The 18,988-nt window shown below is 34.4% G+C and overlaps 1 protein-coding gene across 3 annotated transcripts in view; it reads left to right on the top strand.

Annotated features, from left to right (window-relative positions):
* Stx17 (syntaxin 17) overlaps positions 1-18,988 on the top strand; it is a 68,522-nt gene that overhangs the window by 26,289 nt on the left and 23,245 nt on the right. For all 3 annotated transcript variants that reach the window (XM_003470892.4, XM_063224631.1, XM_063224641.1), the window contains exon 4: positions 15,633-15,855. In XM_003470892.4, coding sequence (XP_003470940.1) covers positions 15,633-15,855 — 223 coding nt within the window. The remainder of the gene's footprint in view (positions 1-15,632; positions 15,856-18,988) is intronic.

Below are 18,988 nucleotides of genomic sequence, written 5' to 3'. Positions count from 1 at the left end.
AATTAACATACAGCAAAGTACACCTATTTACTTATAAACTGATAAGTAAACTCTGATAAGTTTACATGTTTATACCATGAAACTATCCCACAATCAAGATAATGAACATATGCATGGCACAAAGAAACCTCTTTTTATTTTAGTTTTTTCTTGTTTATGTCCTTTGGTAACCTTTCATTCTCTTGATTTTTTCCTTTCACCTCCTTGAGCAATCTCTCCCTAGCTTTCTGTCACTATATATTAGTTGGGGTATTATCCCTTTCCCATTGGTGGAACAAAGTACTTTAAACATACAGTTTAAAAGAGGAGAGGCTTATTTTGGCTTACGATTTTCCAAGAATTCAGTCCATGGTGTGCTGACTCCAAGGAGAAACATCATGGTAGAATGGCAGGGCAGTGGAAGACAGCTAAGGAGCAGAAGAAGAAGGGAAAAGTGAGGACAAGAATGGACCTTCCTGGTCATCCCCCAGTGACTTGCCTCCACAGGCCTTCCCTCCTCGCAGCACACTGAGCCACTGTTGAGAACTCAGCCTGTGATGTAGTCACCTTCCAGAAGCCGTACCTCTGCATACATGAGGCTCCGGGGGAGACATTTTAGATTTAGACCACAGTGGTTTGCTGTGCTAGAATTTTGTATATGTACATAGTACATCATACAGTATATACATCATTCAGTCTGGCTTCTTTCGCTCTGAGTAGTGTTTTGAACTTCATATTATAATGTGTATCAATATTTCATTTCCTTTCATTATGTAATAGTTTTTCACTGTATGAATACAATTTATCCATTCATTTGTTGATGAACCTGTCACTTGTTTAACAGGTTTTAGCTACTAATAAATAATAAACATTTGGACATAAGTCTTTGTAAGGACAAAGAATTTCATTTCTTTTGGACAAACACTTATTTGTGGAGTGATTAGATCAAGTGGTAATTGTTTGTTTTTAGAGAAGGTCTTGCTGTGTAGTTCAGTCTACTTTTGAACTCTTATGTAGTCCAGGCTGGCCTTGACCTTGTGATTCTCCTGTCTCAGCTTTTGAGTAATGGAAATACAAGCATTTGCCACCACACCTAGCAAATGGCAATTGTTATTCTTTAACTTTTTAAGAAATTGTCAAACTGTTTTCCAAGGTGGCCATGCCATTTTATATTCCTACTTGTTTTCTCCATGTCATCGCTAATACTTGATGTAAATAAAGTGCTTTTTAATTTTAGGCCTTCTGATCTATCTGTAATGGTATCTCATGATACTAACTTTTAACGGCTTAATGATCTTATTTATTTATTTATTTATTTATTTATCTTGTCTTTTTGAAATGGAGTTTTGTTGTGCAGTTCAGGCCGGTCTTGAACTCACTTTGTACTCCAGGCTGGCCTTGAACCTACAGTGATTCTCCTGCCTCAGCCTCCCAAGTGTTGAGATAACAGGTCTATTTTCTTTTGAACTGAGTATTTCTTTTCTGTCTCAGTAGCTATATCTGCTACTATAGGGCCTGTTACGTACATCTTTCACAGTGTATTGACATGTCCTATTATACTGTTTTATGCATTTAAGAAACTTACAATGTACTTGTGTTTTTCCTTGTTCAGTCTTGGTGCTGTTTTTCTCATGTATGTTACTTTTATACATGTTATATACTTTATAATATTTGTCAGTTATCCTTAAAGTTAGTTTAAATATTAAAGGTAAAGTCTTAGGTATTTAATTTTGATTTTCCTTTTGACTTAAGGGTCTCCTTTAACATTTCTCAGAGGAGTATAGTTTTGCTATGATAAATTCCTTCTGTTTCGTATATCTGAGTAGTCTACTGTTTTTTGTAAAGAAATTCTGTTGTATATACTGTTGTATATACAACTCTTCATTAGTGTTTTGCTTTCAGTACTTTAAAAATGTTACTTTATTATCTTCTCACATTCAAATGAAAAATGTTTCATTCTTACCTTGGTTCTTCTGTACATGTGTCTCTCTTCTTGGTTGCCCTTAAGTGTTTCCTTTTATCTCTGGTTTTGGATTCTTTATGTTAGGCATTTTCTTCATTTGTTGTTGTGTTTGAATTTGTTAAGCTTCTTGAAATTGTGGATTTATCCAGAATACATCTGATCTCATCGGATTTATTATTAAATTGAATTTGGAAATATTTCAGCTATCATTTCATTTATTTTTGTGCCCCTTCCCTTCCCTTTTTCCTTTAAGAGCTCCAGTTATGCCTGTATTGGGCTGCTTAACGCTATTTTTCAGCTCGCTGATACTCTTTCAATTTTTTTTATTCTTTTTTCTCTCTTTCATTTTGAATGGTGACTCTTGGTATGTCTTCACGCTGCTAGTCTCAGCAACAGCAGTGTTTGAACTGCCATTAATCTATTTAGTGTCCTTTTCATCTCACATACTGTACTTTTCTCTTTTAGAATCTCTTTTGTACCTGCACATGATATATCTTGATTGCTCTATTTTCCGAGTCCCCTCTCATCCTTTCAGCACCTTTTGCCCTCATTTACAAAGGTTTGTTTCCATTTTATTCTATTTTTAATCATTAACCAGAAAAAGAAGAGACAATGTTTACTCACATGAAAACATCATTAAATCAAGTGTGATAGCTGAGGAAAAAGTGAAAGAAAAGTAGAAGAAAACAAAAAGAAAGGTTAGAAACTTAGGAACAGTGAAGAAAAGAAGGAAAAAAAAGCAAAAATAACTACAAAAAACAAAATAAAACAAACACAAACCCTCAACCACACAGAAAAAGGAAAACCAATCTGAGTAAGAAAAATAAGAGTAGTAAAATTCCTCTGGTGTCCCACAGTTCTGTGGTAGTGGCCAAGCTGGATTATAGAAATGTGCTGTGTGTTGCAGCGGGACTGTCCTGGGCGTGAGGCTGACGTTGGCCCCCAGGTGTGGCAGCTGGGCTGGTCTTCAGTTGCTGGAGTTCTCCCACAGCCTTGGGCATACAACAGCGGCCCTGCCTGCCTGCTCCTGTGCCACGTCTGCGCGCCTGAGCACAACTCAGCAGCTGCTCTCGCGTACTCTTTCTGCTGGTTCGGAATGTTCCGCACTGCTGATTTTGCTGTGGTAGCCTGTGCACCCATGCTGGGTGGGCCTGTTCTTCCTGGGCCCGCCGCCTCTTTTAGAATTTTGATTCAGGTCTTTTAAAATATTTTCCATTTCTCTATTTAAAAAAATTTTTTTTTGTCTTTTTCCTTTTATCGGTACCAGGGATTGAACTCACGACTGCCTGCTTGCAAGGCAGGCGCTTTTGCCACTGAGCTAAATCCCCAGCCCCTCTCTATTTAAATTTTTGAACATATGGAATGCAATTATAATGTTCTTTTTATTTGTTCTAATATCTATTTTAATTAAAGGTCTGTTTTTGACTCAGTGATCATTTTCTTCACTATGGGAAGAGAAAGTTTCTTTCCTGTTTCTTTGTGTGTGTGGTGATCTTTACCTTGATCGGGCCAGATAATTTTACATTGCTTGAGTTTTCTTGAGTTTTGTCCAGGAACGGTAAGTTACTAGTTAGTTGGAAACAGTTTAATCCTTCCAAGTCTCACTTCAATGAGCTCACTAAGTAGAACTTAAGCGGCGCGTGCTCAGTCTGTGCCTAGCTGTTGCTCATTACAAAGACAGCATCTGTCTGAGGACTCCACCCAGTGCCTTCTGAGTGACGTGTTTCTCCAGTTGGGCTGGTGAGACCAGGCATTGTTCTCCAGCTTTCAGTGTGTGCTGGGCACAGTTTCCTTTACTCTTTTCAAGTGGTTCTTGCACTGTTCTGGGTAGTTTCCTGCACAGAATGTTCTGGCTGGTTCTTTGCTAAGTAACTAATACTTAGTGGCCTCTTACACACTGATATATCAAGAGTCCCCTCTGTCTCTATCCAGGGTGCTTTCTCTGTGCAGCTTTCTTTTTTCCGTTACTGTGTTCTGAGGGACTGCCTCAGAAGAAGCAGGCATCCCTCTCTCATTATGTTTGCAAACAATAGATTTAACAGTTTTCTTCTTTGGAGGAAGAATTAGCACTAAGAAAGATTTTGTGATCAAATTGTGAAACAAGGTGAAAGAATTAGAAATTATCATTACTATAAATCACTGAAGAACATTAGCTTGGCTTTTATAGACATGTGATCAGCCTTGCTTTTGCCCAACAGTAGTGATGATGTGGAATGTATTAAGAATACAGATTTCTGGGGCTCATAGAAGAGATTCTGATTCAGTAGATTTTGTACCACGTTTGGAAAGATAATGATCTGCAAAGAGTCTTTAAAATAATGGCGTAGAATTTGTAGAAGTGAAAAGTGACTTTTCATAATTTTACTAGGAAACATGTATTTAAAAGGAGAGTGCATTAGAAAAAAAGAAGAAATGAGGGCACAGAATAATCAGATTTTAGAGAAAAAGAAGGAAAGATTAGAGAGAACAAGAAAAGATGGAAAAGACATTTCCAAAGTAATGCTATTAGAATATAAACTACCTTAGGATCTTCAGAGGAATTTGAAACTTAAATTTTGCTTTAAAGTTTTTATGAACTGATTAGGATTAATTGAACTCAGGATCTTTACATTGAGTGACATCGTGAGTCCTTTTCAATAATTAATTAATTAATTTGCTGACTCTCTAAATTGCCCAGGCTAGGCTTAACCTTGTGATCCCCCTGCCTCAGCCTTCTTGAGGCTGGGATAAAAGAGTGTACCATCATTCTCAGCTAAGGTTGCTTGATCTCTACTCCAAAACATAAGTTCTACTGAATCTTAGAGAAAATTAAAACTGAAACATCTTCAGTTTTAAAGACACACTGTTATTTTATACACCTCTTAGAAAAGCTGCTGCTACTTAACTAGGGAACAGTTTTTTTGTTTGTTTGTTTTTACTGTCTATTATAAGATATTTCTCTTTCATTGATGTTAAAACATGGAAAGGATCTGGTGTCCTGAACTTGATCATATACAATATTGAGAAAGCTCTTCTTTTTCTAATTTATTCATTTTGTTTGATTTGTTACATTTTCCCAAGACTGTTTTCTCAGAGACAACTCAAATTTCTCCATGAAACCTATCTATATCCTGACAGTCAGATATATTTCACATTTCCTTTGAGCATGTTTTTTTATCCCACTTTAATTTTGAATTTTTCCTTAATAGAAAATCAAAACCAAAATAGGAGTTAAAGTCCTTCTGCTTTCTCTGCATCATCTGTTAACATTATACCATCTGCCCCAAGCAGTAGGGCTGAACCTTCTTTCTTATTCTTGCTAAACACGTATTTTTTAATCCTTTTTATTGTTCTTTACATTTTTCATCAGCCTCCGCTCATTCTGGGCTTACTTCACATTTATGACTCTTCTGGTTTCACACCACACTCTTGTATCCATGTGCCTTTTTTTTTTCATTATCCTCCCTTTGACAATCCTTGCACAATTCTGAATTTGCCATATTCTACCTTAGATGACATAATAGATTCTTTAGTTACTGCTTTATTCTGTTTCTTACGAGATAAATTTTTTTTAGTGTTAGGAACTTACTTTTTAAAAACTGAAGCTCCTTTTCAAAAAAAATCTTGTCACAGTAAAATTTATGCTATCATCCGGATTTTTTTTCTTTAACTTGATAAAATGAACTTCCCTAAAGGAGAGCCAGTGCCCAAAGGCTGGGCATTTAGCTCAGCGGCTCAAGTGCTTGCCTGGTAAACGTAAAGTTGTGAGTTTGATCCCCGGTACCAAACACCCCCCCCCCCAAAAAAAATAAACAACCAAAACCAAAACAAAATCAGATTGAAGAAAAGAAGCCAATCCCAGCATTCCATTTTCCAACTATCAGGAACTCCAAGACGATGGTGCTTTCTAATAGGTCTCACTTCCATGTCACTGTGTTATGCTTGTGTGTCAGAATTAATTCCAAAGGAGTAGTACTTTTTCATTATTTCTTCTACCTAATGAAAAGGAAAATAGTTCACATGCTAGTGGCTAATAGTGTGCTCTTCTAAGGAAGAATTTCAGATGGTTTTCATGATCATTGATCTCTGTTGTCATTACGCCATTGCTTTGATACTTTGTGGAAAATATTAAGGCATTTATTCATGTACCAAACTTACTGAATTGTACTTTATACGAGGAGCTCAAATACAACCTCAAAAAGATGCAGTGATACATTAGGCATAGTCCCTGTTCTTACAAACTTTACAATCCAGCAGAATGGATAACTTTGTTTTTTAATTCAACAAGGTAGTAATATCTAATTTATTTCCACAATGAGAGTCCTACTTAATTTTATCCCTACTCAAAAATTTCCACTGTGTTTTTATCCTTTGATAAATTTTCTGTTCAGGTCAATATAATATTTTGTAAAAAATTAAATTTAAAAAATTTTGAACTGCAACATGTAATGTAGAATGTTTAAATCATAAATGTATAGCTAAATTGTTATACTGTGTATATTCATACTACCCAGATCAGACGATAGATGACTATAGTATCCTAAAAGGCCCACATAACTCCTTATCAATTACAGTTACCTTGTCTCCTTGTCTCCCCTAGAAGTAATCACTAACTTTATTACCATGGTAAATAACTTTTTGTATAGTTTTGCCACAGAAGTGTGATCTTAATTGTATAGCTTACTTTAGCCTGTTTTTAAAAATTGAATTAAACAATGTATCATTTGTATCTACTTAAGATTTATTATCTATAATAGTCCTGCAATCCATCTATTGGAATGAATCCATTTATCATTGCTATATCTTATATGCTACTAGGTTACTAGATTGAAATTGCCTACATTTTCTTTAGAATTATTGTATCTTGTTCATTAGAGTGCATGAATCTGGTCTGAAATTGTCTTTCTTTTTTATTTTAACTTCCCTTGTCAAACTTTGGCATTGAGGTTCTGCTGTCAGAAAAAAAATAATCAACTAACTTGGAGAATTTATGAAATTCTATGAAGTATATAAAGATAATTACACAATTCTTTAATTAACTTGGAGAATTTTTGTAGTTATCTTTACACATTTGGTAGAATTGGCCAATGAAACTATTCATGCTGAGTTTCGTGGTTGGGTTGGTTTTCATTTTGAGTGAAGAAAGGAAGGAGGAAGAGGAGTTTCGAAATACAAATTTGCTTTCTTTAATAGTTATGTGACTACCCAGTCATGTGACTATTTCTGTTTCTTGTCAGTTTGGTAAATTGTAGTTTTCTAGGAATGTATCTCTTTCATCAACTTCTGTAATTTATTGGCTTACATTTTTTCAGAGTATCTTTTTGTTACCTTTTGAATTCTGTAAAATCATTAATGATGTCTCCTTTTGTTCACTTCTGATTTTGGATACTGGTGACTTTTAACGTATTTTGTACTGTTTCTCATGAGACATTGATTTTATTAATCTTTTCAAACTATATTTTGGGTTTTCATTATATTATTTTTCTGTTTCATCAAATTTATATTCACATCTTTGTTATCTTCTTTTTCCTACCTTTGTGTTTGTTATTTCTAGTGTCATAAAATGAATATTCATTGTATTAATTTTCAGCCTTTCTTTTCTAAGGTATATGCAGTTACATTTCTAACTCCTGCCTGTAACTTTTAATATACATTATTTTCTTTTCTCTAGTTCAAAGCATTTTTGACATTTTTAAAAAAATGAATAAAACCAAACAAAATAAAATAGAATATAGTCAATCAAAACAAAACAATGAACATGGTACATGACTTCAAAACAAGATAAAAAGAAATCAATACTGGCTACCATAATGCCTCTTGTTATCTTCAAAGTAGCTGCCCATACCATCAGATATGATACAATCAAACAGAACAAAATAGAATAATATCAATCAAAACAAAACAATGAAAGTAATACAGGGCTTAAATAAAACAAGATAATATGAAATCAGTAATGGCTACCGTGATATATTTTGTTATCTTTTAAATAGCTGTCCATGGGGCTGGGGATTTAGCTCAGTGGCATAAGCACCTGCCTTGCAAGCAGGCGGTCGTGAGTTCGATCCCCAGTACCGATAAAAATGAAAAAGACAAAAAAAAATGTAAATAGCTGTCCATGCCATATTATATCAGATGTAATAAAATGAGATAAAACAGTAAAATCAAGCTAAGCAGAACAATGAAAGCAATATGGGATTCAAGTAACGATAATAGATTAACAATGGACCCTGCCTTCCCTTTTAGACATTTCCTCCCCTTCACTTTCACAATATCTGTTATGCATTTTGGATTCCACTGACTTCTTTAGTTTTTATCCTAGGGAGACAACACCATATTCACCCATGTGACTCTGAACCATTTCATCCATGAGCATGACCTCAAGTTGTATCCATTTACCTACATGAGCCTCCAGGCTGTCTTTCTTTTAGCTGAGTAGCTTTCCATTGTATAGAAATGCCATGTCTTTCTTGTTCACTCTGCAGCTGATGGACAAGCTACTCCCACTTTGTTCTGGTTCCCTGTCACATAGAGCCTTGTTTTCTCTTCTTTGACTTTTAGTCTAAGAATTTCCTTTTGAGTTAAACGTGTTTCTTGTATAAAGTATATTTATGGATCCTGTCTCCTGATCCACTCTGCCAGTGTTCTTTTTATTGGTGAACTGAGGCCATCTATATTAATGGTTAAGGCCACTATGCACTGGCTTATCTCTGCCATGGTATTTTCCTGCCATTGGCTGCCTACTTTTCCCTTCGGTTCAATTGTCTGCCCCTTTCAGTGATCCCCCTCTGCCGCTATCCCTGGAACTGTGGTCTTTTTTAAATCTCTCTGTAGAATGTCCTTCAGTATTCTTTGTAGGGTTGGTTTGGTGGTCATGAATTCCTTCAGTTGTTCTTTGTCATGGAAGTATCTTGTTTGTTCATTAATTTTGAAAGAGTTTTAGGTCTTTCTGGGTTGGAAGTTGTTTTCTTTCAGGACTTGAAATCCTTCACTCCAAGTTCTTGACTTGATGGCTTGTGTTGAGAAGTCTGTCATGATTTAGATGGGTTTTCCTTTATAGGTTATCTGTTTCTTTAACAGCTTTTAATATTCTATTCTTGTGCTCAGTTTCTGAGATCTTGATTATTATATGTCTGGGTGTAGATTTATTTTGGTTATGGCTATGTGGAGTTCTGTATCCTTTTACACTGCTGATGGGAATGTAAAATGGTACAGCCACTGTGGAAAGTGGTTTAATGGTTTCTCAAATAGTTATACATAATATTATATGACAATGAAATTTTACTCCAGGTTTAGTACACCAAAGATTGGAAACATATTCAAGCAAAACCGTGTGCTGGATCCCCAGTAGCTGGTGGAGTGCATGAGGGTGTGGCTCAGTGCAGTGTCTACCAGTCTGCACCCAGCCAGGAGCTGCTCGAGGAAGCCGGCAGCAGTTCTGGCTCCGGGCTTATCAGCCATGACTCCAAAATGGATCTTGGCCAATTGCTCTCACACTGGAGGACTGAGTCCTCTGCACTCAGCGCCCCCTGTGCAGTCCTCCAGGTCTGCTGCTCCTCTCACTGTGACCATGTGCGCCCAGGCTCCCACAGCTTCTCTCGCACAGTGGGCCCAGCTCCGGGTGAAGGCACCGCCAGCTACTGCCTTCTTCTGCATTGAAGTTTTTCTTTTCACTTTCTCTGTGGGCTTCAGTTCTCACTTTTATTTCATTCCTCCTGGGTCCAAGGGACCCACTTCCTTCCTGCTTGTCTTCCCCACCATGCTTATATTCCAGTGTCTATACTGTGTTCTGCCATCTTCCCAGAAGCTGGTTCAAAGCATTTTACGTTTCTGTCCTGAGTTTTTCTTTGGCCAGTGGTTTATTTAGAAATATTTTTTCTTTTCTAGATATGTAGTATATGACATTTTCATTAATAGTTTTATATTTTCTTTTATAATCAGAGTACCTGGTCTGAATGTGGAATTTTTTGAAACTTGCTTCAACTCGATATGTAATTAATTTTTGTAATTATGTCCTGAGTATTTACATGTATGTTCTTGACTTGTGTTTAATGTTGTATATAACTTATATCAAGTTTGTGTTAATCTTACTGTTCAAATTTTTTATGTCTAACTTATAGCCTTCATCCATTTGTTCTATTCATTACTGAAAGATGACAAAGCTTTATATTATTATAGATTTCCTTCAATTTTTCTTCGTAATTCTTTCAGCTTTTGCATCACACATTTTGTGGGTATATTATTAGGTACACTCAATTTTAGAATTATATATTCCTGATGAACATACTGCTAATATGGTTTTCTATTTCTACTGTTTTGACTTTCAAGTCTGTATTTCCTGATAATACTGCTATAGCAAGTTTTTTGGGTGAAGGACTTTTGGGATTTACATGGTTTATCTTTTATATTCTTTTACTTTGAAAAATTCTGTCTTTATATTTTAAATATTTATCTCTTGGCTTTATACCCAATCTGGAAATCTTTGTTATCGGTGATATTTTAAATCTTTACTCGTATTGTGTGATTTCTAGTTCTTAACCTTTTTTGGCTCTTAACTTCTATTTTTACTTTCTTTTGAGATGATGTTATATTTTTAATGATACAGTTTTTTCTGTTTTAGAATTACAGAAATTATACTCTCACTAGAAATTATAATATACATGCTTGACTTTTCAATACAGGTGATACAAGTAGCTTAGAATATTTTAGTTCCATGTATGCCCCTCAACTTAATTAATTGCTCGTTGTAAGTTATAAACTCTATTACAGTATTTTTTATACTACATATTACATATATGTATAACCTGTGTTTATATATGCTTGCTGACACAAATTCAGTTTTGGTCTAAAATATCTTTACCTTTGTTCTTGAAGAATATTTTCACAGGGAATAGAATTTTAGGCATAGTAGTTTTCTTTCTGTACTTTGAATATACCATTTCATTGTCTTTGGGCTTTCATTATTGCTGTTATTAAGCCATTTTATGATCTTTTACAAGTTTTTTTTTTTACAAGAAACTTTGTCTGTAGTACTTTTTAGACATCTTTGTTATCTTTCATTATTTTTAGCTATGTTTTTCTTTATTTATCTATTCTTCTTGGGATTTGTTCACCTAGAATCTGTGGGTTCATATCTTTCTTCAGTTTTTGGAAAATTCTCAATCTTTATCTTTTTATATTTATATACTGTCTTTTTCTAGAAATATAAATAAATATGGTATATGTTCTCTATCTATATCTTCTATGTCTTTTACTTTCTTTTTTGTATTTTTCTAATTTCCCTTGTTTCTTTTTCCCAAAGTTTTATACAGTTATTTTTTACATAGTTTTTTAGATCTATTTTCTAGTTCATGGTTTTCTTTAACTGAACCTAAGATACAGCTAAATTCACTTATTCAGTACTTTCTTTTGGACACTGTTTCAAAGCTGTAGAATATCCTTTTTTAAATTTGGTGTTGCTTTTTATAGTTTCCAATTGTCTGTTGGATTTTCAAACTTTTAAAAATATCTTTGAACAAAATAACTGCTAATTTCTTATGTTTTGTCTATTTCTTCTTCATGTTACATATGGATTTGGCTGTCTTTGATTGGTGGATATTTTATTTGAAAAATTACTTATAAAAGTTATTTAGTTAGTTTTGGTGGCATTCCTGCACTCCCAAAACTTGGGAGTCTGATACAGGAGGATCCTGCAAGTTTCAGGCCAGCCTGCGCTATATAATGAATCCAAGGCCAGCCTGAATTACATGTGAGGCCCTGTTTCAATAAACCAACCCCCTCACATTTAAAAAAAATTATTTGACCCCAGTTGTCTTCCTTCTGAGATTTTCATTTACTTCTTCTGTGCCCCAGAGGACACTACATTTCTAAGATTATTTTTATACACTAAGAGCTACTCAGGAGACTGGAAGCCAATCCACATTTCGTATGAGGGCTCATTTATTTCAGGACCATCTATGCCTCTTCAGTGCAGTACTTGATGAGGATATCCTAAAGCTCCAGGCCTTTTAGTTAGTAGCAGGCCATAGCACTAAATTTTTACCTTAGCTTTTTCTGAGTTTACACGTGGTATGCAAATACTCCCAAACCAAACATGGTCTTGAGTTCAAGAGTCGTTTTCCTGGCCATCTTTGCCCAGGTCTTGTCCTGAAAATTACCAACTGGTTTGTTTTATGAAGCTTTTGAGGTTTTTTTCTTTTAGTTGATTTTGTGATTTTTTAATTTGGTTTTTAATGAGTCCTCAGTAGAAGAGTTAGTCTGAGTCACCTAGTATGCTATCTTCAGAAAGACTTTAGATTTTTTACATATAGTTTTTTCATCCTGTTCCAGTATTTGATTTTAAGAGATTTTTGCTATGTTCACCATTATGATAGTTCCTAGTCACATGCAACTTTTGAACATTTAGAATGCTGAACAATTAAAATGTGTCTGACTTGAATTGAGATGTACTGTGAATATAAAATATATACCTATTTTCTAAGACTTACTACAAGTAAAAGAATATAAAATATTTAATAACTTTTATAGTGATTTCATATTGAACTAATACTTGGGATGCATTTGAATTAAGTAAAATATATTAAAGTTAATTTTATTTGTTGCTTTTTACCTTATTAATGTGACTATTTTTTAAATGACACATTTGACTTGCATTTTATTTCTGTTGGATAGTGGGATATCCAACTATTGGATATTCAAACAAATACTATGATAATGTTGTCAGATAGTAAAGTTATTAAGAATATAAGACTTGTAGACAGGATCTGATTCTGGCCTATATCATGTAGTAAGAGTGTAACTGTTTGGACTTAATTTTGCTTTAATTTTCACTTCTGTAAAACAAGAGTAATATAACATTTCAGAGGTCAAGGTAAAACAGCATGAAAGAAGGAAAGCACTTAGCATAAGGGTAACTTATAGTAAGTGTTGACAAAATTTAAACTTAGAGATATGCTTTTGTTATTACAGTTTCAGACTTTACACTTCAATTGGGCATTGTCTTTATTTTTTTCTTCTTTCAAAATTTCTGTTTTACCTATAGTAAAAGGGTCCTTAGCTAGGCACCATAATTTGACTAGGGACACATACATACAAACTAATTCTTTAAGAGAGAAAGAATACGTCTCAGGCAGATGTTCATTAGGTTTGTCTACAGAAAATTTTTTTATCATGGAGAAATTTATTTTCTTTCTTTCTTTCTTTCTTTCTTTCTTTCTTTCTTTCTTTCTTCCTTCCTTCCTTCCTTCCTTCCTTCCTTCCTTCCTTCCTTTCTTCCTTCCTTCCTTCCTTCCTTCCTTGTCAATTTAGCCAGTGTAGTGAAATCAGTACAGAACTTCACAGCATGTTACCGGGATAGCAGTAATAAGTATCACAGTATATCTCACAATAGTTGTTCTTTCAATCAGGTATAGCAAAATAAAACAAAATACAGAACATTATAGAACTTAACAAAACAATTTTGAATAGAGCAATACCATTAATCAGAATAAAGCAAAACAGTGGTAAAAATATTTGCCTTCAAAAAGAGAGTAGAAGGAAATCCCCTTTATTTGCTATATTGCATATGGTCAACCTCCCAAGAGATGCCAGACCTCTGGCTCCCAATTGCTAATGAGGGGGAGGGGTGGTGGGGGTGTTTGATTCTCAGCCGGTGTGCCGGTAGGCTCACTACCACTTACCAGGGAGGTGAATTGGTTGCTTGGTTTCCCAGCACCCTGAGTTCCAACATGGTGCGGATCTCAGGAGTCCCTGATGGTTCTCCCCCAGGGGCGACTGCAGTCTGCCTACAGAAAAATTTTAATGCTTCTTTATGATAGTATTGCTTAAAATACCTCTGTAGACTATGTGGAAACTATAACCCAGCTTTGTAATTGAAATCCAGACAGAAATCTCTTAGCTGGAAATTAGTGGTGTGTTGGAAACAGTATTGTTCTGGGACTTGAGATCTGGGCTTTAGTCCCAAGTCTATTATAGTATTTGTTTGGATTCATTTTCGTATTAAAATCTAGTTGGATTAGATTGTAACTCTAAAGTCTGCTCAAGGTTATCATAATGCCAATGTATCATATGGTTTGAATGTAAAAACCAGTTATTCTGGACTTTTCTAGCTTATACTGGTAAGAGGGAAGATATATAATAACTACAGGGACATGATAGGACAGAGACAGAAATTTTTTTTTTATACACCCAGGAAACCCTACAAAATACTTCAGGTTGAAATGCATTATTCTTTTCAAAGTTAATTTTAGTTTTACTAGAATCAAATGCAAGATTGTATTAAGGTATCAAGCTCAAGGATAGAGGAATACTTGGATTTTAACCCCAGCTTTACCATTAGATAACTAAGTCCTGAATCAGTTGTTGTTGTTTTGCATTATTTTGCTTTCTCTGTATGTAATAGTATGAAATATAACCATGTAACATGTCACTCAGAGTAGGTTCTTGAGAAATTAACTTTTTTGTTTTCTACTGTTTACATTAGTATTTGTGAAAGCATATTAGGGGAAAATAATTTAAAGTAAGAACAGAGATCTGTAAATTTTAAAAGCAAAACTTAGATCATTCTTGAAAATTAGTTGTATTTCATCTTCAAAGAATAGCTATGTGTTTGTTTTTCAAAACTACAGACTATTGAAAAAGATGGAGAATTCTTTTTTTGAAGCTAACACAACCATATGCCTATTAAAGTGAATTTAAAGCTAATAAAGATAATGTAGATACACTCACTGTACACATATACAGATAAATACATAATAGTTAAAAATAAAGCTAGCAGTGTATTAAAAACTATTGATCAGGAAGGATTTATCAAGGAATAGAAAATGACCATACAGTAGGACATCTGTACACAATCCATTATATCAACACAGTAGAGAAAAATTTGTGATCAAAACAAAGATGTACTTTACAAATAATCTGACTAAAATCCAGCAACTTCATAGGAAAGTACAGGGTAATTCAATAGTGGCACAGTATGCAATACTGGCAGTATGTGGGGGAATGGGAATACTTATTTTGATGTTAGTATACAGCTTTTGGGGGAAAAAAGATAAAAATGCACAGGTTCCTGTGGGTAGTCTCATTTTGCAAAATTATATGCAAAATTCTGTATTAGTGTATTGGTATATTAGGATATGTATGAAGGATATTTGTGTTACAGTTTATGATAAATAAAAACTGTAAACATTAATGACTGTTGATCACTGAAGGGACGCTATGAAATATGGGCAATATGGCTTTTGACCAGGAGGGATGTTCATAATGATATTGTTAAATTAGGATCTGGTGTGTCAAATTACAGATTATTGAGTAAATGTTAACCCTTTTTTTAGTCTTAAAAAAGCCTATGTATGTTAAATGTATGCATGAGCTATGAAAAATGTGTGGGAGAACTGGATTAAGATAGGAGATGGGGTTAGTGAAGTGGAAAACTTGTTTTTATAATTTGTTACAATGTATATTTAATATCTTTGCAGTAATCACGTTTAATGAATGGAAATTTGCTGAATAGATTCAAAGTATGAGAATGTGAGTTATAAAGATGTTCAATTTAGTTAACCAGGGACATGGAAAATAGAAAAGTATTATTCCACACCCTTTGCTGTAGAGATGTGACCATTTCCATTTCCAACTATTATAAGAAATTACTTCTTAACAGAAATATCTTTTATGTTTCACACTAGAGCTGTGGCATTAATGATTTTTTCTTTTGTAGCAACTCCGCTCCAATATTCGAGAAATGGAAAAGCTTTGTCTGAAAGTCCGAAAGGATGACTTGATACTTCTGAAGAGAATGATAGATCCTATTAAAGAAGAAGCATCAGCAGCAACAGCAGAATTTCTCCAACTCAATGTGGAATCTGTTGAAGAACTTAAGAAACAGTGCAGTGATGAAGAAACATTACAGCCTTCTTTAACCAGATCCATGACTGTTGGTGGTAATGTATTATACTAAGTCTTATTCTTGACCACGATAATACAGTTAATTAGAGTTTATCTCCTTGTGTAAAGACTATAATGTAGATTATACATCTATAATGTATAATATAGATTATACATCTCTGGGGATCACTTGCTATCCCAGTATGCTGAATCTTTGGTTCCTGAATGGGCTGGAAAAGTGTACCCTAGGGATAAAATTTCTGCAAGGATTAGAACTTCAGACCTTTAAGTACTTATTTGCCTAGGTGTAGAAAAGAAATTTTAAAATATTTCCGAAGGATAATGTCATCCTTTGTGTGCAGCTCACTTCTCACCCCTGTTGCTTTTTCTTAAGCATTTTGGTTTTCCAGGTTTATTAGATCTCTTGCCCAACTCAGTTGTCCAAATGTAACCAATAGCATAAAAAATGTACATTGGGAACTGTTCTTTCAACTTTTGTGAAAGAACTTGTGATTATATAATTTTTTTTAGAATATAAGTAATGTTGATCACTTTATAATAGCTTCTTTAATCTTGAAAAAAAATATTGGTGTAATATGTAGCATTACTTCAAAGTAACTCACGGTTTCCCTACTTGAGATGCCTACTAAAAAGCTTAAAGCCAAAATTTTTAACTATCAAAAATTAAACTTTAAAATTATACTGGCCTTACTTTATAATTGTTGCCATTGTTTTATTTTTTGTTTTCATTTTATAGTTTACATTTTAATTTTATTCTATCTTATTACATTGTATATATCATAAGATGGCTTTAATCCTAATGGAAATAGAGGAGTGTAATTACAAATTAAAGAGAACGTTAAGGATGCTACCCCTGCCCAATTTTTCTTTTTCTATATTCAGGGGCACTTCTGCCACACTCTTTATTTCCAAATCCAGGTTAGGTTTAATTGTATATTTTTAGTGCTAGGGATTTAGTAATTGCAGAGGAATTTTTTTTAACTTTGAATATAGTAAAATATAATAGAACAAGACAGAATAAAACCAATCAAGACAGTGCAGTGAAACTGGTACAGGGCTTCACAGCAGGTTACTGGGATAACAGTGATAGGTACCACAGTATGTCTTGTTATATTCACAATAGTTGTCCTTTCAATCAGGTATAGCAAAATAAAACCAAATACAGAACATCATAAAACCTATCAAAATAGAGTATTGAATAGAGCAATACAATTAATCAAGACAAAGCAAAACAGTGTTAATAATAATTGCCTTCAAAGAGATGGTAGAAGGAAATCCCCCATATTTGCTGAATTGCATAAGGTCATCCTTCCAAGAGATGCTCTGACCTCTGGCTCCCATTGGCTAACAGGAGGGATGTTTGATTCTCAGCCTGTGTGCTAGTTGACTCATGGCTGCTTACCGGGGAGGCAAGCGGGATTCCTTGCAGAGGAAGTTTTTAGAATTTAGGAAAACAAACATTCAGACCATCATCTGGAGTTTCTGGATAATCTTGTTTTGTTTCCTTAAGTAGCTAGCACAATGTTTTGCACACAATAAATTATTCATAAATATTTGATGAATGTTAGTATAAGTATCTTTATAGGGATAATTTTACAATTTCAGATGTGCTATACTTACTTCACTGTGGATAACCAACTCTTAGTACTCAACCCTTACTTGAAGAGTATTTGGGAATCATGTTTTTTGTTTGTAGTTACTGTTTTTGGTATTGGTTTATTTATTGGTGTGGATGAAGGATGTTTGTATCACCTAATGCAGACTGTGCAGAGAAACTGTCAATGCTTATGCAGAGAAACTGGGCCTTCCAGGTCCGTGTGACTACGGAACATAATCCGTTTGTTGTGACAGTTGTAATGGCAGTAATAACAGTAAAGATAAGCTGGATTTTCAAAAGAGTAGCAAGTATCAGTCTCTTTTACTATTTATCTTTCACTTGCCCAGTGACAATTCCCTATCAATCAAAATTTTAAAGTATTGAGTTTTCTCATAATGGTGTATAACAATAAACTAATACCCTTTAATTTGTATTTTATTTAGTTATTTATTTTATGAGATTTACAAAAACAAAACAAAACAATGAAAGCAATACAGGACTTCAAAACAAGATATTAGGAAAGGAAAAAAATTAGAAAATCAACAATAGCTACTATAATACTGTATCTTGTTATGTTCAAGATAGCTGTCCAGATCATCAGAAATAATAAAACAAAACAAAACAATGAAAATGATGCAAGCATGCAAAGCAAGATAATAGGAAATTAAGGCTACCATAATGCATCTTGTTATCTTAAAAATAGCTGCCCAGACCATGAGGCATGTAAAGTTAACCAAACAATACAAGAACTAAATTGAAATTTCAGGTTCATGACCAATAATTTTTACTATGTCTGTGTCTCTTGAACTTGTTCTGGGTGCAGTGGGAGGTCTGAGATTGTGTTTTGTTCCTTTGTCTTGACATTTTCCTGTTTTCTGTAAATCATCCCTTTGCTGCATCCTGGGCATTTCCTGCATTGGCTGCCAGTCCCACAGCAGAGTGAAGTGGACTAGGCACCTGTGTTCCTCTGATTCACAGTTCATGGAGTGCTGGAGAAGCTCGGAGCAGTGGTTCACCCATGTTCCCCCGATGACAGCAAAGCCTCAGGGCACAGCTCATTCTCCAGGCGTCACCGGGGTGTGGAAAAATACCATATCTCTCTTGTCCATTCTGCGGTTGATGGGCAAACCTACCCCTGCTTTTTTCTGGGTTTCTGTCACATGGAGCATTGTTCTCTCTCCTTTGACTTTCAGTCTGTGAATTTCCTTTTGAGTTAAATGTGTTTCTTGTATACAGTATATTAATGGATTTTGTTTCTTGATCCACTCTGCCTGTATTTTTTTATATTGGTGAATTGAGGCCATTTACATTAACAGCTTGACTGGTTCACTTGTTTGTCATATTATTTTCTTACTGTTAGTTCCTTACTTTCTCCTCTGTTTAACTGCTTGCTATGCTTGGTGATTTGTTTCTGTTGTTGTTCTTGGAATTATCATTTTTATCCCTTCTAGAATATCTTTTAGTACTCTTTGAAGGGTTGTTTTGATGGTCTTGAATTTCGTTAGTTGTTCTTTGTCAAAGAAGTATCCTATTTCTCCATTAATTTTGAAAGATAGTTCTGCAAGCTATAT

Source organism: Cavia porcellus, unplaced genomic scaffold (assembly GCF_034190915.1).
Source record: "Cavia porcellus strain 051 isolate PalLab524CR breed Dunkin Hartley unplaced genomic scaffold, mCavPor4.1 scaffold_1, whole genome shotgun sequence".
Lineage (NCBI taxonomy): Eukaryota > Metazoa > Chordata > Mammalia > Rodentia > Caviidae > Cavia > Cavia porcellus.
Note: the sequence above shows the minus strand (reverse complement) of the source record. Positions and strands in the feature narration are given on the sequence as shown.